General features: G+C 44.0%; 1 protein-coding gene across 3 annotated transcripts in view; it reads left to right on the top strand.

Moving 5' to 3' along the window:
- SLC25A22 (solute carrier family 25 member 22) overlaps positions 1-21465 on the top strand; it is a 219944-nt gene that overhangs the window by 157666 nt on the left and 40813 nt on the right. For all 3 annotated transcript variants that reach the window (XM_068260274.1, XM_068260276.1, XM_068260275.1), the window contains exon 6: positions 14029-14147. In XM_068260274.1, coding sequence (XP_068116375.1) covers positions 14029-14147 — 119 coding nt within the window. The remainder of the gene's footprint in view (positions 1-14028; positions 14148-21465) is intronic.

Genomic DNA, 21465 nt, shown 5'->3' with positions numbered 1-21465 from the left:
ATTCTCATTGATTAGTGTGGTTTTCATATACAAAAGATGCTAAATGCTAAATCTGAATTAGAAATTAAAAAAAAATATCTTATCATTATGTAATATCAATCAAAACTACAGTGTATTTGCTTACAAGGGCCTAAATACTGAAGTTGGCTGGTCTGCTGAATTAAAATCTCCTTGTATTTGAGTTTATTGCTAGTTCTCTATTAGAACCCAGAAAGTGTTAGTAAGATAATCTGATTGTGCATGGATTGGTCCATAATGTCATGCCTATATGACCAACAGTGTGCCCCCCAGCCACCAATTCACAAGATATGGTTATATAAAATAAATACCTCTGCTTCTACTAACACTGTAATAAGTGGTGCCAACCTCACTTGCTCCCTCCATCCCCTGTTCCTGTTCATTGGCTAACTTAAAGGGGTTCTGTGGGGGTTTACTAAAGAGAAAAACTGCCACTTGGGGCTTCTATCAGCCCCCTGTAGCAGTAATGTCCCACGCTGTCCTCCTCCGATGCGCCGCTCTCCGCCGCTGGCACCGGGCATTAATCGTTTGTGTCATAGACGAATAATGTGCGCTGCCGTTCGCGTCATCAGAAGATTACTGCGCATGCGCAGCACAAAGTTTTCTTGTACTGCGCCTGCGCAGTAAGCTTTTGATGACGTAGGCAGGAGCGAGCACGGCCGCGCAGCCGCAGTTGGACGCCGTGCCGCGCCAGACCAGGACCGGCGGCGGCGAAAGGCGGATCGGAGGAGGACGGCGTGGGACATTTTTGCTACAGGGGGCTGATAGAAGCCCGAGGTAAGTGGCAGTTTTTATCCTTAGAAGAACCCCCACAGAACTCCTTTAAAACTATAAGAGTAAACAAGCTTTCGGCTGTATAGTCTTCGTCAGGCTTCAATCCTGTTTGCTCACAAGATGTTGGAACAGATAACTATATACATGCAACATCTAAAGGGGATACACAGACTTTTTTGCAAGCCTAAATACACGTCATTAAAGCGGAACCAAACCAAACCTTTTTTTAATTCAAAATACAATATTTAGTTGTACCACTCTGACACATACAAAGATAAATAAACACTCCTTCAAGACTATGAGCATTTCAGTGCATGCTTTTCACCCTTCTCTTTTCATAACTAGGGTTATACAGGTTATACTTCTGAGCTTAGTAGGAGGTTTTAGATCATGGGTGTGTTTGTCATCAGCTACCCTCCCTTACAGGGGCATCGTCTATGTGAAATCTCACACAAGTTGAGATCACCTCCCCTGTGACATTATCAATAGCAGCTTGTGTTTTGTTTTTTATCTCCTCCACCAGTCTGCCGGATTCTGTCCCGGCAATATGAAAGGAAGGGAGGGGTTCCTTCAATAAATGTAAAATATTTTATATCTGTCATCATGCAGCTGAAAAAAAAGCTACTATTTATTATTATAATTTAGAAAATCTATTTTGATCCTGAAATCTTGTATTTTTAATTTGGGTCCACTTTAAGATGCCTTAAAGCAGTAGGATCAGCCATACTATGCCAGGGAAAAAAACACATATGTAAGTAGATAAATACTTGATCTACTTACATAACACATGTATTATACTGTCCATGTTTTGATTTCAGTGAATGTATATAGTAAATTACAAGAATTCTGTTCCTGGTGGGGGCCATGTCTTTTGCCCACAGTAAAGGCTAACTCGTGATGTCATTTTTGCCCTTTACTTTTTTTCTTGTCTCCTCCAATCGCTGAGTCGCCTCAGCCTTGCTTGTAAACACAAGTGAGTAGGGGATTAGGTTTCAGATAAGAAGCTGGCAGGGAAATAAAGGGAAGAGGAGGAATAGATTATAGATACAAAGAACCCCCAGCATGCAATTCTTTGGCACAACTACTAAAGGGCCAGTGTTCCTTAAGTATGTGATAACTCCAAATCATAACAGCAGAAAAAGTTTTGAAAGTTTTGAATGCAGGATTAGCATCTTTAACACTTAATACACTCAGACCAGTTGCTGTTGAAATCTGATTTTTATAGTGATGATACCGCTTTAAGTGAAACAGAACATCTAAATGGTGTGAGAGGTTGTTACCTGAAATAAGTCTCTTTGTTTACACAATACTCACAAAATTGGGACTCAGACTGCCACAGAGGCATTGTAAATTCCAAGTTCACAAGTTTAGCTACAAGCAGAGTGGATGCAATATAGGCTGAGAAAGAGTTATGGCATTAAGGTCTCTTTCACAGTGCGACGTTAAAGTCACACGTTAGAAAACGTTTTAACGTGGACTAACGCACAGCAATACTAAGTCTGTGCAACATTCACAGTGCACACGTTGCGTTTGTGCGTAACGTGTAGCATTATTAGAAAGTGCTGCATGCTGTGAGTTAAACACGTTATTAACTGCGGTGGACTGTTTGCACATGCTCAGTAATGACCTGGAAGCATACGTTTCATTGCCTGTATGCCTACTGTATGCGACGATAACAAGACATAGAGTTGCGTTGTGACATTTTTGGGACGTTGCGTTGTTAGTTTGAGTTGCGACTTTCCCAGTGTGAAAGTAGCCTAAATATCAACAGTCTCATTTCAAGCTGTGTCAGTTGGAAAGAAAGTATGTAGCAACTGGGAGTTCAGATTCGGTATTGGTATTAGTGTGCCTGTATCCGTTTATACGTTCAACAGAATGGAACATCCCCCTAACGACAAAAAAGGTGTGGGACCTGCAGACATATTTACTCCACTGACAGGTTAACGATACCAGGTTTACAAGAGGAGAACAGAGTACAAGGCACATTTTTCTGTGAATTCACCAATCTGGTATATCTGATCATGTGTGCTAAATGCCTCAGGTATGTAAATGGGAGAAACTGAACAAACTCTGCGCGAACGTATGAACGGATTCAGGCAACAATACCGAATCTGAATGAGGGCAAAAGGAGGAGGGGACAGCAGAGAATGAGATGGCTAAATAGTGTCAAAGAAGCCACAAACATGAGCTAGGACAAATTTTGAGAGGCAGGAGATGATAGAGGGACCGGGCATACTGTGGTTCATGAGGTTGCAAAGAATCAGACTCGACTGAATAGCGACTGAACAACAAATCATTCAGTGCTGTAGTCAAGCATAGCATCCTCCGCTGCCTCTATCGCCGGTACCGGGTCCCGCCACTTCCGCCGGACGCGACCAGTTTTCCGCTTGCGCAGGTGCTCCCTCCGTCTCTTTGCGCATGTGCCTGCACTGTACGGATGGAGCGCACTGCGCTTGCATCGACTGGCCGAAATAACGGGACCTAGTACCGGCGGGCAGCGGAGGACGGCGGCGTGGGAGCGATCCAGGCTGACGGGCCTGGAGGAAGCCCCAGGTATGTATCTGTTATGCTCTTCGTCTCTGGTTCTCTTTAAAACATACCAACATTACTGAGACTATTTAGCTGGTAATCTGTTGTAGTTTGAGCCAGCTCCAGGCACATTATTCATTATACCATCTGTTAGTTTAGTAAACACAGTGTACACAGATGTTACCTTTTTCTCTGTCAGATGAAGCTTCTACAGGTTAAAACTTATTTTAAAGAATAATTCATATGACTTAAAGCAGCTCACCTGAAGGAGATAACATTGGACATTGTGAATAGTGCCACTGCTTGGCTCAGTATAATCATCTGTTCAGTGTACAAGGAAGTGGAGCACAGATAGAGATCACAGCCTGTGGCTGTGATATCCAGAGGTTCAAGGAGTAACTGATGTAGAGTGATAGCCAGAAGTGCAGGGAGTGGCTGGTGAAGAGTGATAGCCAGAAGTGCAGGGAGTGGCTGGTGTAGAGTGATAGCCAGAGGTGCAGGGAGTGGCGGGTGTAGAGTGATAGCCAGAGGTGCAGGGAGTGGCTGGTGTAGCGTGGTAGTCAGAGGTGCAGAGAGTGGCGGGTGTAGAGTGATAGCCAGAGGTGCAGTAGACTGGTATACAGTAATAGCCAGGGGTGCAGGGAGTGGCTGGTGTAGAGTGATAGCCAGAGGTGCTGGAAGTGGCCGGTGTAGAGTTATAGGCAGAAGTGCAGGGAGTGGCCGGTGTAGCATGATACCTAGAGGTGCAGGGAGTGGCCAGTGTAGACTGATAGCCAGAGGTGCAGAAAGTGGCTGTTGTAGAATGATAACCAGAGGTGCAGGGAGTGACTGGTGAAGAGTGATATCCAGAGGTGCAGGGAGTGGCTGGTGTAGAGTGATAGCAAGAGGTGCAGGGAGTGGCGGGTGTAGAGTGATAGTCAGAGGTGCAGAAAGTGGATGGTGTAGAGTGATAGCCAGAGGTGCAGGGAGTAGCTGGTGTAGAGTGATAGCCAGAGGAGCGGGGGGTGGCTGGTGTAGCATGATAGCCAGAGGTGCAGGGAGTGGCTGGTGTAAAGTGATAGAGGTGCAGGGAGTAGCTGGTGTACAGTGATAGCCAGAGGTGCAGGGAGTGGCCAGTGTAGAGTGATATCCAGAGGTGCAGGGAGTGGCTGGTGTAGCGTGATAGCCAGAGGTGCAGGGAGTGGCTGGTGTAAAGTGATAGAGGTGCAGGGAGTAGCTGGTGTACAGTGATAGCCAAAGGTGCAGGGAGTGGCTGGTGTAGAGTGATATCCAGAGGTGCAGGGAGTGGCTAGTGTAGCGTGATAGCCAGAGGTGCAGGGAGTGGCGGGTGTAGAGTGATAGAGGTGCAGGGAGTAGCTGGTGTAAAGATAGCCAGAGGTGCAGGGAGTGGCCAGTTTACAGTGATGACTAGAGGTGCAGGGAGTGGCTGGTGTAGAGTGACAGCCAGAGGTGCAGGGAGTGGCCAGTGTAGAGTGATAGCCAGAGGTGCAGGGAGTGGCCAGAGTAGCGTGATAGCCAGAGGTGCAGGGACTGGCGGGTGTAGAGTGATAACCAGAGGTGCAGTAATGACTGGTATACAGTGATAGCCAGGGGTGCAGGGAGTGGCTGGTGTAGAGTGATAACCAGAGGTGCTGGAAGTGGCCGGTGTAGAGTGATAGGCAGAAGTGCAGGGAGTGGCTGGTGTAGCATGATACCCAGAGATGCAGGGAGTGGCCAGTGTAGACTGATAGCTAGAGGTGCAGAAAGTGGCTGTTGTAGAATGATAACCAGAGGTGCAGGGAGTGGCTGGTGTAGAGTGATAGCCCGAGGTGCAGAAAGTGTCTGGTGTAGAGTGATAGCCAGAGGTGCAGGGAGTGGCTGGTGTAGAGTGATAGCCAGAGGTGCAGGGAGTAGTTGGTGTAGAGTGATAGCCAGAGGAGCGAGGAGTGGCTGGTGTAGCATGATAGCCAGAGATGCAGGGAGTGGCCGGTGTAGAGTGACAGCCAGAGGTGCAGGGAGTGGCCGGTGTAGAGTGATAGCCAAAGGTGCAGGGAGTGGCCAGATTAGCGTGATAGCAAGAGGTGCAGGGACTGGCGGGTGTAGAGTGATAGCCAGAGGTGCAGTAATGACTTGTATACAGTGATAGCCAGGGGTGCTGGAAGTGGCCGGTGTAGAGTGATAGGCAGAAGTGCAGGGAGTGGCTGGTGTAGCATGATACCCAGAGGTGCAGGTAGTGGCCAGTGTAGACTGATAGCCAGAGGTGCAGAAAGTGGCTGTTGTAGAATGATAACCAGAGGTGCAGGGAGTGACTGGTGAAGAGTGATATGCAGAGGTGCAGGGAGTGGCTGGTGTAGAGTGATAGCCAGAGGTGCAGAAAGTGGCTGGTGTAGAGTGATAGCCAGAGGTGCAGGGAGTGGCTGGTGTAGAGTGATAGCCAGAGGTGCAGGGAGTAGCTGGTGTAGAGTGATAGCCAGAGGAGCGGGCAGTGGCTGGTGTAGCATGATAGCCAGAAGTGCAGGGAGTGGCTGGTGTAGAGTGACAGCCAGAGGTGCAGGGAGTGGCCGTTGTAGAGTGACAGCCAGAGGTGCAGGGAGTGGCCGGTGTAGAGTGACAGCCAGAGGTGCAGGGAGTGGCCGGTGTAGAGTGATAGCCAGATGTGCAGGGAGTGGCTGGTGTAGAGTGACAGCCAGAGGTGCAGGGAGTGGCCGGTGTAGAGTGATAACCAGAGGGGCAGGGAGCGGCTGGTGTAGCGTGATAGCCAGAGCTGCAGGGAGTGGCGGGTGTAGAGTGATAGAGGTGCAGGGAGTAGCTGGTGTAAAGAGATAGCCAGAGGTGCAGGGAGTGGGTGGTGTAGAGTGACAGCCAGAGGTGCAGGGAGTGGCTGGTGTAGAGTGACAGCCAGAGGTGCAGGGAGTGGCCGGTGTAGAGTGATAGCCAGAGGTGCAGGGAGTGGCCAGTGTAGCGTGATAACCAGAGGTGCAGGGAGTGGCTGGTGTATAGTGACAACCAGAGGTGCAGGGAGTGGCTGGTGTAGAGTGACAGCCAGAGGTGCAGGGAGTGGCCGGTGTAGAGTGATAGCCAGAGGTGCAGGTAGTTGCCAGGTGTAGCGTGATAGCCAGAGGTGCAGGGAGTTGCCAGATGTAGGGTGATAGCCAGAGGTGCAGGGAGTAACTGGTGTAGAGTGATAGCCAGAGGAGCAGGGAATGGCTGGCGTAGCATGATGGCCAGATGTGCATGGAGTGGCTGGTGTAGAGTGATAGCCAAAGGTGCAGGGAGTTGCATTTTGTATTTTCTGTGTGGTTTGTTCCCATTCTGTTCATTTGAATGAGCTTTGCAAGTGGGCTAAAAATCCATGGCAAACACATAAAAGGCAGCATTTTTCTTGTGCACTGTGCAGTTGGAACGGGGGCTCCTGCAGATTGCCAGAAACAATATGCTGCAACCATACGTTTTTCTTATGTACTGCAAAAATAAAGCAATTTTGCAATGTCATTTTCAATGCACATTTTTTCTAACTATAAATTGGCAGCACAGTGGGTTGTGGTTTGCAGTCTTGCTCTGCAGCACTAGTCCTGTGTTCAAATCCCAACTAGGACATTGGCCTCAATTCACTAAGATCATGCTGGAGATAATAAGGCAAGAGAAAACTTACCTCCACACAGTGAGAGAGTTATCTTATCTCTCCATTCCTTAAGTTGCCTCCTCTGTAGTTAAATTACCTCATCTGTAGTTAACCACTTGCCGACCGCACGCTTATACCGTGCGTCGGCAAAGTGGCAGCTGCAGGACCAGCGACGCAGTATTGCGTCGCCAGCTGCAGGCTGATTAATCAGGAAGCAGCCGCTCGCGCGAGCGGCTGCTTCCTGTCAAATCACGGCGGGGGGCTCCGTGAATAGCCTGCGGGCCGCCGATGGCGGCTCGCAGGCTAAATGTAAACACAAGCGGAAATAATCCGCTTTGTTTACATTGTACGGCGCTGCTGCTCAGCAGCGCCGTAAGGCAGATCGGCGATCCCCGGCCAATCAGCGGCCGGGGATCGCCGCCATGTGACAGGGGACGTCCCGTCACTGGCTGCACAGGACGGATAGCGTCCTGTGCAGCCTCGATCGCCGGGGGGGCCAGGTAGGAGAGGGAGGGGGAGGATTTCGCCGCGGAGGGGGGCTTTGAGGTGCCCCCCCCCGCAACACCCAGGCAGGCAGGAGAGATCAGACCCCCCCTGCACATCATCCCCATAGGGGGGAAAAAAGGGGGGCAATCTGATCGCTCTGCCTGCAACCTGATCTGTGCTGGGGGCTGCAGAGCCCACCCAGCACAGATCACTCAAAACAGCGCTGGTCCTTAAGGGGGGGGTAAAGGGTGGGTCCTCAAGTGGTTAAGTTACCACCTCTGTAGTTATTTTCACACGCAGTTAATAAACAGCCTGTCTTTAACTCTGGAGTTATTTTAAGGATTGAAGAGTTAACTTAGACAGAAGAGTTAACTTTAGGTTTGCCTGAGGTAAAATGTTTCCTGAATACGACATGCCTCATCACCATGGTGACCACTCTAGAAACGTTATTAAAGACAGAAGAGAAGCTTAGTGAATTGAGGCCATCTCCATGGAGTTTGTATGTTCTCATGTTTGGTTGAGTTTCCCCTGGGCACGCCAGTTTTCGCCCTCGTCCACAAAAATGTACTGATAAGTTAATTGGGAAGCCCTAAAAAAAAAACGTCTTTAGACTATGTTAGAGATTACAATGGTAGAGATTACGTTGTGAGCTCCTCTTAGGACAGTTAGTTACATGAACATGTATTGTTCAAAGTGCCGCAGAAGATGTGAGTGTTATATGAACACACAATACAGTAGTACAATTATTTCTCAGCTAGTCTAGTTTAGGGGAAGGAGTGGGAAACCTCATAGGGAACAATTCTTCAATCACAGCATCCTCTACAGCTCAATCATTGTGATTGGCCAAATTGTGTGGGCGTAGTTTAGTTTGAGAGGGTGGCGTCCACCCAATCATGTTAGCAGAATTTCCTTGTGAGGTTTCCTGCTGGGTCTCCATAATTGCACTGATGCCTTTATTTCTATTTCTATTTCTATGAAACAGTCATTGTTTTATGCTCATTATCCTTCTTGGCCATACACTGCAGCACCCGTAATGAGGCTATAAACTACTGAAAAAATGCAGATTCCTCTATTTATTTGTAGTTCAGTCTCCCTTCTTGTTTGACTGCGTAGTGTGAAGGTAAGCTTATCACATGTTAAATCTCATCTGCAGAGCTCTGTGACATGTCTGCCCTAGATTGTGTCCTCGTGTCCCTGGGGTGCCACTGCTGTCATCGGTATACTCTGAAAGGTGCAGCTTGAGCTATTGTGATGAATTGTAATATATATAGTATATAGAACACAGTAAAAATGTTTGATGAAACAGGTAGTTAATGATCAGCTGCAGCGAATCGGGAAACATTTTGTCTTATTGATTTTTTTGTCTTGCAATCTCAGATTTACACAGAGAAGCAGAACTGGAACTGTGGCGCAGATGGGGCAGCCACCTGCTATAAACTAGCGAATAAGTGTGAGCTGTGCCATTAATTAAAGAGGCTGAGAATAGATTCTGGCTCACTGTCCCTGGTGAGATCCTCACATAATATTACAATGACTCATGAATGCCATAGAAATGCCACTCGCATTGTAATCAAAGCTACAGTATACTGATATCTTGCTTTCTCTTTGTTTGTAACAGGCGACCCAACTTTATGTGGGAATAAATTGCACTTCACAGAATTGAATAGACCTAAAGAGGACCTGTCACACACAGCTATTTATTTTACCTTTTTGAATAGAAAAATGTAACAAAGCAAGTGCTGCAACTTCCTAATTCATATATAGGCTTGGTAATAGCATCATTTAAGTATCTGTAAGTGTATCTTAGGGTGCCCATTAACAATGCAATTTTTCCTTCAGGTTCGACCTTTTTCAACATGATTTGAATGATCAAAACAACCATAAGGCAATTATCGATTGTTCACATTACCTGAACAATTTAAGAAGGTTTTACATTCTAATTTGATCATAAAATCAACTTTCGGATCAATATTTTTTCCTTTTCCAGTCAACCAAAGAATTGTTTCACATCAATTTGCACCACACACGGTGTAGTTTTCTAGAAAATTCGATCATACAAATCATTGAACGATTAAATCTGAAAGAAAAATTGCACCTTTAAACCATTTCCCCTCTCCCGGGACGAGTAACTACGCCCCTGCAATATGCTACAACTCTGTGCAGGGGCGTAGGTACTAGGTCCCTCCCGCCGCGTCCCCCCCGCTCGCCCCCCCCCCACACGCCCCCCCCCCCACACTCGGTAGCGCCGCTCATTACCGCCGATCACCCGCCGCTAGATCAATGAATGCGAAAACAAATCCCATTCATTGATCTAATTCCCCGTGTGAATGGCTGCAGCCGTCTATTCAAACGGCTCTGCCATTCATAAATCCCGTACGCGTAGTGCTTCCGTTTCCGTACCAACAGTACAAAGCTGAAGTCACCACTGAGGACATCTTGTGGCCAGATTGTAATATTACATCCCCCCCTTTTTTTTCAGTTTATCTTCCCTAGTTACCTTTTTTTTTTTTTTTTTTAATCAACCCTTGAACTCCCACCCCCCCCTAAAGTTACGATTTTTTAATTTATTTTTTTATAAAAAAAAATTACAAATAAAAAAAAATGCATAAATCGTTACCTTAGGGACTGAACTTTTTGAATATGTATACAAAAACTGTATACTACAATTACTTTTTAAATTATGGGCTTGTAATTAGGGATAGATGCAAAACTTAAAAAATGCACCTTTATTTCCAAATAAAATATTGGCGCCATACATTGTACTAGGGATACATTTTAAACGTTGCAATAACCAATACAAATGGGCAAATAAAATGTGTGGGTTTTAAATACGGTACCAGGTTTTATTTTGAAACTAAAATGGCCAAAAACTGAGAAATAATGAATTTTTTCAATGTTTTATTCTTAATATTCCCATTAAAACTGAGTTAGAATGAAATAATTCGTAGCAAAAAGTACCCCCCAAAGAAAGCCTAATCAGTGGTGAAAAAAACAAGATATAGATTGTTTCGTTGTGATAAGTAGTAATAAAGTTATAGGTGAATGAATGGAAGGAGCGCTGACGGGTGAAAATTGCTCTGGTTTTTTTGAGAGGAAAAACCCTTTGAGGTGAAAAGGTTAATGGGAGAGACCAAACCCATTCTCTCTTGAGAGTTTTCCTGCATTCACTTCAGGTACCAGTTTCAAGATTGTTAGATTGACGATTATTTGGTCACATGTATCAATCGGACATGCTGCAAGATGTCGGGCCGATGTGCTTCATCGGGTGCACAGCGGTATCGGTGTGCAATATCGAGATTAACATGAGGAACAGCCAGCACTCCTCCCCCTAGTGTAAGATGTGACGTCACACATGAGTACCTGTGACACCGAGATGCCACATTCTGCAGCTCTGGCCATCTAGGTTAGATGGCAATTTGCATGAAGTAAGGGAAAGATTAGTTTAGGCTTGCTTTAAGTCTACATTGTGGATTTTCTTTTTCTTACAATACATTTATGATTGAGGGATATTAGGACCTATTTAGAAGTGTGTAAAGACATTTATAAAAAGTCTCCAAAACTGTAAATATTGCCATTTACTCTACTTGCTCACTACTTACTTATTTAGGGCCCGTTTCCACTAGCACGGTTTCCGCGCCAAATCCGCAGAGTTTCCCCGCAGGCAAATCGCGTGGGGAAACTCTGCCATAAGAAACAATGGCGCCGCCGGCCGAATCGCTTACCCTAGCAGTTCGGCCAATATTGCCATCCGTTTCCATGCAGGAGGCTGCGAATCCCATAGCCGTGCTGCGAGACGTGTGGCGTCACTTCCTGGTTTGCGGATACACACGAATCCCATCAGTCGTGCCGACTGATGGGATTCGTGTGTATCCGCAAACCAGGAAGTGACGCCACACGTCTTGCAGCCGTGCACTGCACAAGTGGAAACGGGCCCTTACAATACTTATTTTCAACCATTTTCTTTTTGGTTCGCTACTAAAATGCCTGATCATTCTTTTTATAAATATGGTGGAAGAAGCCTAGTCAAAAACCAAAAGAAAACAGATTTTTTTCCTCACTTTTTTATATAAATATTAGGGCTCGTTCAGATCTAGGGCGTTTTCGGACTTTTTTCAAGCGCAGGCGATTTTCAAAATCGCCCACAAAACGCTTGTGCAATGACTCTCTATGAGAAGGTTCATATCAGTGCGTTTTGTCCGCTTTGCGCTCCGCAAAGTGGTGCCTGTACCATTTTTGGGGCGATTTTGTTTTAATGGAAGGTATAGCAAGAGAGCTAAATGCTCACAAAATCGCATTATGCAGCGATTGCGTTCACGTTTTTAAGAATAAATACATTGTATTTATTCTTTTCTGGTCAAAGAGTTCACTTCCTGACTGACGTCAGGAAGTGACCAAACGGAATCGCTCTGCAAAAGCGCTTTGCACACAATCGTAGTGCGCAGTGGAGCGTTGGGAGGGGGAAAAAACAAACGCTCCAAAACATTGAAAATCGCTGCCATCAGCAATTTTGATTTTAGATGTGAACAGAGCCTGAGTGTGAAGTATAGGTCCATGTTACATTGGGTGTCACATGTACTTATTCAGCTTATTCAGCAACACAGTACAAGAACAAACTGCCAAAGGTATGGTTAAGCTCTTAGGTATTGCATTCAACAGCTTTAGTGACTATTCTGCACAGTTTAAATGTGAGTTGAAGGTTACACATGAGTTGGATGTAAGATAAGGGGTAAGTCACATAACCCCAATATTTTTTTTATTCCTGCTGCCTTCACATGTCCTCTTTCAACCCTTATCCCTTCTTCATAGCTTAGCCTTAAAGCGGGCCGAAACCCAGGAGTTTCTCTCTACTCTAAAAGATAAGCAACAGCTTAATATCCTTTACAGAAAAACATTTCTTGGTTACTGCTTAGAGAGCTCCTCAGAGATGCTGCAGTGTAGTTACAGTACTTTCTAGTTTCATGGAAGCACATAGAGGGTTAAAGGATACCCGAAGTGACATGATGAGATAGACATGGGTATGTACAGTGCCTAGCACACAAATAACTATGCTGTGCTCCTTTTTTTCTTTCACTGCCTAAAAGCGTAAAATATCAAGTATGTAAGTGGCTGACTCAGTCCTGACTCAGACAGGAAGTGACTACAGTGTGACCCTCACTGATAAGAAATTCCGACTATAAAACACTTTTCTAGCAGAAAATGGCTTCTGAAAGCTGGAAAGAGATAAAAGGGGTCCATAGTTCATAGATTTTAGCTCTGGCATACTTCAATGAATGTGTCATTGAGCAAAAACAGTTACAACTTGAAAAGTAGATTTCAGCATAAAATAAAACTGTGGAATATCTTAAAAAGTCATTTTTAGGAGAAGCAAGATAGATACAATTGTTTATTTAATTAGTTTATTTTCACTTCGGGTGTCCTTTAACCTCCTGTGTTTACATACTGTATAGCCTGTCTGGAAGGCACACTGAGGCACGGATCAGACACAGGTGACAGATCAAATTACAATGATTCTGTGTTTTCCTTCTCTCTTGTGGAAGAGTTTAGGTCCTATTTAATTACTGTATTGTGCCCATGTAAAATAGCCATCGATCAATAACCATTGATGTGCTGTGTCATTTAATAGTTAAAAAAACAACATTTCTGCATGTATTATTGCCTTTTGCCTGTGTTCATCCTCATTTTATTAAACTAACACCACTCTGTCCCTCCCTGTAGCCATGCTAGAGCAATTTAAAGGGATACTGTAGGGGGGTCGGGGGAAAATGAGTTGAACTTACCCGGGGCTTCTAATGGTCCCCCGCAGGCATCCTGTGCCCGCGCAGCCCCTCACCGATGCTCCGGCCCCGCCTCCGGTCCACTTCTGTAATTTCTGACTTTAAAGTCAGAAAACCCCTGCGCCTGCGTTGCCGTGTCCTCGCTTCCCCTGATGTCACCAGGAGCGTACTGCGCAGGCACAGACCATACTGGGCTTGTGCAATACTCTCCTGGTGACATCAGCAGGAACGAGGACACGGCAACGCAGGCGCAGGGGTCTTCTGACTTTAAAGTCGGAAATTCCAGAAGTGAGCCAGAGGCGGGGCCGGAGCATCGGTGAGTGGCTGCGCGGGCACAGGATGTCTGCGGGGGACCATTACAAGCCACGGGTAAGTTCAACTAATTTTCCCCCGACCCCCCTACAGTATTCCTTTAAGTTTAAAAAAAAACTTAAATCAGCATTGTGGCCCTCATTCACAGAATTTGAGAACTATGCCAAAATCCCCCCTTCCTCCCCCCCCCCCCCCCTCCACAAAGCCCAGTGATAAAGTGGCAGCTCTGTCAGGCTGTCGCCGCGGAGAGAGCAGTGCAGTGTGAGAGTACTGAGGCCAAAAAAACCTCACAATGCAGCACTGCATCCCTGTTTTCTTGAGAATTAAGGTATTAAGGGCACTAAAACCCTAAATGGAACTTCTATGTCTCAAGGGATGGGAAGGTAGCTATCACAAATTCTTAAAACAAAACTTGGGACTGCCCTGGGGTACGTGCAAATATACGTCTTTAGATAATCAGCCTTTGTATTTTAAACCTGAGTTGATAAATGATATGAAATCTGGTTGCGAGTTTATGAATTTTGTGTTTTACAGGAAGAAGCTGACACTGATTAAAGAGATGTTGGCTGGTTGTGGTGCTGGAACATGCCAAGTCATTGTCACAACTCCTATGGAGATGCTGAAGATCCAGCTGCAGGATGCAGGGAGACTGGGTAATCACAATCATATTATCGCAAGATAAAAATGTTCTTTAAGGCTGGATCCACGCTCTAAGTGCTTTTCTGAGCTCTTTGTGATTGATCAGCGCTTTTTAAAATTTTCTCCCATTCACTTTCATAAAAATCATCGCAATTTTTCGCATACGCGATCATGCAATTTTTACTGCGATTTTAATGAAAGTCAATTGGAGAAATTTTTAAAAAGCGCTCAGAAAGCACTAATCAATCACAAAGCGATTTTCGCTTATAGTGTGGATCCAGCCTAAGGGCCCGTTTCCAATAGCCGCCACGCTTTCTAGGAGATGCGCAGCTGCACTTCCTGTTCTGCAAGTATGCAGACGAATCCCAAAAGCCGTGCCTATAGGATTCGCTGCCACTTGCACAGAAAAATGCTGCAGTGTCGTCCGAATTGCTATGGCAAGTGATTTGGACGGTGGCAGCATTATCCCCTATGGCAGAGTTTCCCCACGCGTTTTGCCTGCAGGGAAACGGATTCTTTCCGATTTCCGCAGTAGTGGAAACAGGCCCCGAAGGAGATCTCAGAAATTGGCCCTTTTTGTTTAGTAACACCCCACCCCTATCACCCTTGCCTTTGTAGATCTGAGATTTTCAGCAATTGCAGGAATATCTTTCACTTACTAGATATTTCTGCTGTTTCAGTGTAATAAGAATTTTTGGAATTAGAATTTGTAGTGTTGTTTATGTCTTCCTGAAATCATTATTTATGCAGTTAAGAAAATATGTTGTGAATGGGAGAGTGAAGTAAGGGGAAGAAAAGTAATACTTGGTTACTTCATCCCCAACATATACGAACACGCTGAAACCAGCGCATGGAGATTTCGGCGCAGCCGGCGCCACCATAGGCCGTAATAGGAATTACGGCTATAGCAGCGCACAGCGAGTAACTTCGGCGCCGTCAAAAGACGGAGCTGAAGTTGCTTTTAAAACATAATAATTCGGCTTCCAGCAATTGCTGGAAGCCGAATTATTTCATTCCCCCACTATACATGGCGGCCTAGAGGGGGAATAGTATTTAATACGGCCGGGACTTGTGCGGCAGCAGGATCAGCCATCTACAGGCTGTATCCTGCACCCAAGTCTCTCGTGCCGATATATCTCGTACGCAACATATACCCTAAATATGCTGGCTAAGTAGTTTGGAGCTGTGAGTACCAACTTCTAGAGGCTGCTGAAATAGTAGTATAGCTAGTCCAGTGCTTAAAAGCACCACTGGACTGACTAAAAAAGTAGATTTTTACTTTACCTTCTTCCAGCACTTCATAGTCTGTCAGCTCTAGTCGCAGCCTAATGTGCATGTGCGGTCCTTTCCATATGCACCCTCGATCGTGCTTCTGTGTACGGGAGCATTCTACACATGCACAGTACAATTCTTTTGAGAACTGCGCAAAACTCTTCTGGTGACAGGATCGGGATCGAGGAGGCGCATGGATGGGACCACGCATGCACAGTAGACTGCAACTCAAGCTCTAGTCTCAGATCTTACAGTGTGGACAGAAAGAAAAACTAAACTGGCTAAGAAGACAAATATAGTAAGGAGGACCAAAAGGCAGAACTAAAAGTTTTCATGCTTACAGTGGGATGCGAAAGTTTGGGCAAAGTTGTTAATCGTCATGTTAAATATATCATATAGGACAGAGTTCCCCAACCCTGTCCTCAGGACCCACCAACAGTACATGTTTTGCAGAAAACCACAAATATGCACAGGTGAGGTAATTAGTGTCTCAGCAGAGCTGATTAACTACCTCTGTGGATTTCCACAAAATGTGTACTGTTGGTGGGCCTTGAGGACAGGGTTGGGGAACAGTGATATAGGAGACACACAGTGATATTTGAGGAGTGAAATGAAGTTTATTGGATTTACAGAAAGTGTGCACTATTTGTTTAAACAAAATTATGCAGGTGCATAAATTTGGGCACCACAAAAAAGAAATGAAATCAATATTTAGTAGATCCTCCTTTTGCAGAAATTACAGCCTCTAAACGCTGTAGTTTCCAATGAGTCTGGATCCTGTTTGAAGGTATTTTGGACCATTACTCTTTACAAAACATCTCTAGTTCATTCAGGTTTGATGGCTTCCGAGCATGCAGGGGCGTAGCAATAGGGGGTGCAGAGGTAGCGACCGCATCGGGGCCCTTGGGCCAGAGGGGCCCCGAAGGGTCCACCCTCTATCACAGTATTAGCTCTCTATTGGTCCTGTGCTGGTAATAATCACTTCTATAGATACTTTGAATAGTAGTAATCCTTAACACACTGTTCCCCATCCCCTTCTTGCACCTCTGACACTGGGGTTGTACTTGGCAGGTTTTGGTGCGCCGTATCAATTGTTATGTATAGAGTGCTTGGGGGGGCCCCATGTAAAACTTGCATCGGGGCCCACAGTTCCCTAGCTACGCCACTGCGAGCATGGACAGCTCTCTTTAACTCACACCACAGATTTTCAATTATATTCAGGTCTGGGGACTGAGATGGCCATTCCAGAACATTGTAATGGCTGTGAAAGCGGCATGCGGGCGGACTGCGCTGAATTACCAGGACTCATAGCAGAAGATCCAGGTGGTGAAGGTGGACAGCAAGGGACTGATTAGCCTGAAGGGGGCTGGAAGAAGCCCCAGGTATGTATAAAACTTTTATTTTCATCCTTCTCAGGTACCATTTAATTCGTAGTCACCAAACCAAATTTTAACAACATATCAAATTATTTGATTTTATGAGCAAAGAGAGTGCATACATATGCATAAACCAGCATCAACGCAGAATTATTTCCATCTCATTGACCATCTCTATTAGTGACACGGCTACACATCAGGCTTTATACTTACAGCATAGATGTTATTTCGTATATTTAAGAGATTCCAGTGTACACATCATACAGTGGCTTGCAAAAGTATTCGGCCCCCTTGAAGTTTTCCATATTTTGTCATATTACTGCAACAAACATGAATCAATTTTATTGTAATTCCACGTGAAAGACCAATACAAAGTGGTGTACACGTGAGAAGTGGAGCGAAAATCATACATGATTCCAAACATTTTTTACAAATCAATAACTGCAAAGTGGGGTGTGCGTAATTATTCGGCCCCCTGAGTCAATACTTTGTAGAACCACCTTTTGCTGCAATTACAGCTGCCAGTCTTTTAGGGTATGTCTCTACCAGCTTTGCACATCTAGAGACTTGAAGCAGTAGGATCAGCCATACTATTCCAAGGAAAAAAAACACATACCGGTATATAAGTAGATAAATACTTGATCTACTTACATAACACATGTATTGTACTGTCCACGTTTTGATTTCAGTGAATGTCATTTTTAAAAAAAATGTTGGTCTCATCTGACCAGAGCACCTACTTCCACATGTTTGCTGTGTCCCCCACATGGCTTGTTCCAAACTGCAAAAGGGACTTCTTATGCTTTTCTGTTAACAATGGCTTTCTTCTTGCCACTCTTCCATAAAGGCCAACTTTGTGCAGTGCATGACTAATAGCTGTCCTATGGACAGATTCCCCCACCTGAGCTGAAAATCTCAGCAGCTCGTCCAGAGTCACCATGGGCCTCTTGACTGCATTTCTGATCAGCGCTCTCCTTGTTCGGCCTGTGAGTTTAGCTGGACGGCCTTGTCTTGGTAGGTTTACGGCTGTGCCATACTCCTTCCATTTCTAAATGATCACTTGAACAGTGCTCTGTGGGATGTTCAAGGCTTTGGAAATCTTTTTGTAGCCTAAGCCTGCTTTACATTTCTCAATAACTTTATCCCTGACCTGTCTGCTGTGTTCTTTGGACTTCATGGTGTTGTTGCTCCCAATATTCTCTTAGACAACCTCTGAGGCCGTCACAAAGCAGCTGACATTTGTGCTGACATTAGATTACACGCAGGTGCACTCTATTTAGTCATTAGCACTCATCAGGCAATGTCTATGGGCAACTCACTGCACTCAGACCAAAGGGGGCTGAATAATTACACTCACCCCACTTTGCAGTTATTTGTAAAAAAATGTTTGGAATCATGTATGATTTTCGTTCCATGTCTCACTTGTACCCTACTTTGTATTGGTTTTTTATGTGGAATTCCAATAAAATTGATTCATGTTTGTGGCAGTAATGTGACAAAATGTGGAAAACTTCAAGGGGGCCGAATACTTTTGCAAGCCACTGTATATAAAGTCACACGACTTTAAAAATACGAGGACTGCTTTATTGAAGCAGCACAAGTAACTAATTTTGATTGGTTTATTTCATTTTTGTGGACTAAGCACCGCTATTACTGTATGTATAAATTATTTATGACTGTTATCTGAGAAATAGAACATTTTATCATATTTTCTATTTTAATTACAGTTTAAATTCATTAGGAGTCGGAGTCGGTGCATTTTTTCCCGACTCCAACTCCAGGCACCAAAAATTGTTCCGACTCCGACTCCACATCCCTGCTTCTCTTATATGAAAATATTTAAACACTAATCCAAGTAGCTTAACCATCCCAAGATTTTAGTCGATAAAGGTAGTTCAGAAGCTTAAAGCTACGAAGCTATTAAAACTTCTTGGCCTTCTGAAACAATTGATAATTTTAGTAGGACGGTTTGGTGCGAGCTTCGAACAGATACTTTCAGGCTCCTTGCGGCATGTTCTACTCTGCTCTACTCTATGGAGAGGGAAAGGGAAAAAGGTGTGAGAGGATTCTGCTGCAGGAACATTGTTTGAAATTCCAGCAGGAACAGTAAGGGCCCTTTTACACTTAATCAGTTGCTCTCAGTTAAAACGGGAAAAAAACTGATTTTCAAAGTATTGCCCATGTTTTTCTATGGCACCTTTCACACTTAACGTGTTTTAACTGAAATCTTTGTCACAATGCACTGCTATGGAAAAAACGCATACTAACGCGTACTAACGCACACTAACGCACACCAACTGATTACCGGTAAATGTAAAAGGGGCCTAAATGTCAGCCAATGGAGATCCATCCTGAGGCCAGGCCAGCGATGTCGAAGGAATTTCCATCCAAAATCTCCAGGATGGATGGATGAAGTATTTATGCAGATTTACCATTGCATTCTGACTTAAATTGAGGCAAAATGTTAAAAATTGTATCTATATACTTAGTTACCTTAACCCCATTGCCATGGTGTCTCAAAGCTAATTGATGCAGGTGATGATAACTGATAGCTGGGGGTTTGAATTGCAAATGGCTGCAGTAAAGATGTTAAATTGAACTTGTATGTCAATAAATGGTATTGAAGGACGCCATGCCTGCTTAGGAAAGGTTGTACATGTTTTGTAGAGAGAGACACTCTTATGTTTCCTCTAAACCATTTGTCCTCCGTGGCCAAAATGTGCATTTCACTGTTCTGAACCACCATTCACGCAGAGATCAGTTTAGGTGGCAGCCGCAACTTGTTTTCTGTAATTGTAACAATGTAACAGCTTATTCTGTACATACTGGAGCTAACATGATTGTACCTTGAAAATGGTGTTAAATAAAGCATGCATGCTACATTATTGGCCATAGCTAAGTAGGAGAAATTTGTCTTTTGACTTTAGATACCACCTATAATATTATTGCTAGAAAATAGGAGAAACATTACATTTGGAAAAATGCTTACTTTACGTAGGTAAATTAAAGCAGCTGCAGTCTATTGCATGTTGTAGGTTTTGCTATCAGAGCATATTGCCATCACCTGGCTGGTGGAAAGAGTACACTCTCATGATAAGCTGTACTGTAGAACCAACTGAAAATGTAGCAATGTATAGACTCACTGCATTTACATAAGTCTATTTACATTGTGACAATTTCAGGTATATTTTCATAGGTCTGCATGACATTTACATACTTCTTCTTACTGAAGGGCACCTGCACAAGTATATCATGCTAAAGTAGCCACACATTTTCTATATTTAGCTTTATTTTGAAAAATCTAATCAATGTTTCTGATTAATTGTAACATTTAAAAAAGTCTGATCTATGTAGCACCCTAATGTGTTCAATTTTTCCACAATCATTACAAAAAGATTAAAATTTCAGTAGAAATTCCTGGGATCTGTAAATCAAGAAATTGACAATCTATCCTACACCATTCAATTTTCATAAAAATTAATCTGAAAATTCAGCCACACCTGATCGACTTATATAGATAAAAACAGGATATGCACTCCAATAAAAAAGAACACTTTCAATGTTACTGTTTTTATCGCATTGTGGTAAAATCGGATGATTTTACTGCATCATGTGGCTACTTTTAAGGCTTGTAAGGCATGCTGTTTTTTTTAGAGATAACCAAAGATATTTAAGTGATATCTGACTTCTGCATATAAAAAAGTAAGGATCTTTAAGGATTTTTTTCAAACTATCAGACAAGCAGAAAAGTGTTATTTGAGCTGTTTTGATTAGACATTCATAGCTGGCCTCACACTGAAATGAAAATATAGTCCCAGATTTACGAACATCGACTTACGAATGACCCTTCAATATGAACAGCACAAAAATTTGGAATTCTTAAAAATGATTTTTTTTCCAATGAATGTTTTTTTAAACATATAAAATTATACTCAGGGCGGGGGCAGAGGTGGCACAGAGTGGGAGACTGAAGGCCACAGGGGGTATGGAGGAGGTAAAGGGGACAGAGATAGCACAGTGTTTTGACTTATAGACAGATTCAGGCTAAAGAACAACTGAAGTGAGAAATATATGGAGGCTGCCATATTTATTTTCTTTTATGCAATATCAGTTGCCTGGCAGTCCTGCTGGTCTATTAGGATTCAGTAGTGCCTGAATAATGTCAGAAACAAGCATGAAGTTAATCTTTCAGATCTGACAATAATGTCAAAAACACCTGATCATCTGCATGCTTGTTCAGGGTTTATGGCTAAAAGTATTAGAGGCAGATAATAAGCAGGATAGCCAGGCAAATGGTGTTGCTTAATAGGAAATAAATATGTCAGCCTCCATATCTCTCTCGCTTTAGTTGCCCTTTAAGAACAAACCTACAGTTTCTATCTTGTTGATTGACTGGGGACTACCTTTATGTCATAGTAAGTTGTTTGCAATGAAAGAGCCATTTCACTTTAAGATATGTCTATTCTTATTTCAGCTTTAAGCTTAAACCGCTAACTTCAGCAAAATATTCCCTGGTCAGTGTTTTACAGAACTGAGAGCTCATTATAGCTCATTTGTGATCATTAATGAGGACCTCTGCACTTACGCCATCTGCTGTGCCAGCGCACAAGTGATCATTAACGTGACCTATATGATCTATGTGTTGTTTACTTAGACTTTTATATTAGAAAATCCCTTATCCCAG

The sequence above is a fragment of the Hyperolius riggenbachi genome, chromosome 11 (assembly GCF_040937935.1).
Source record: "Hyperolius riggenbachi isolate aHypRig1 chromosome 11, aHypRig1.pri, whole genome shotgun sequence".
NCBI lineage: Eukaryota > Metazoa > Chordata > Amphibia > Anura > Hyperoliidae > Hyperolius > Hyperolius riggenbachi.
The sequence above is the reverse complement of the archived record's forward strand: the minus strand, read 5'-3'. Positions and strand labels throughout refer to the sequence as shown.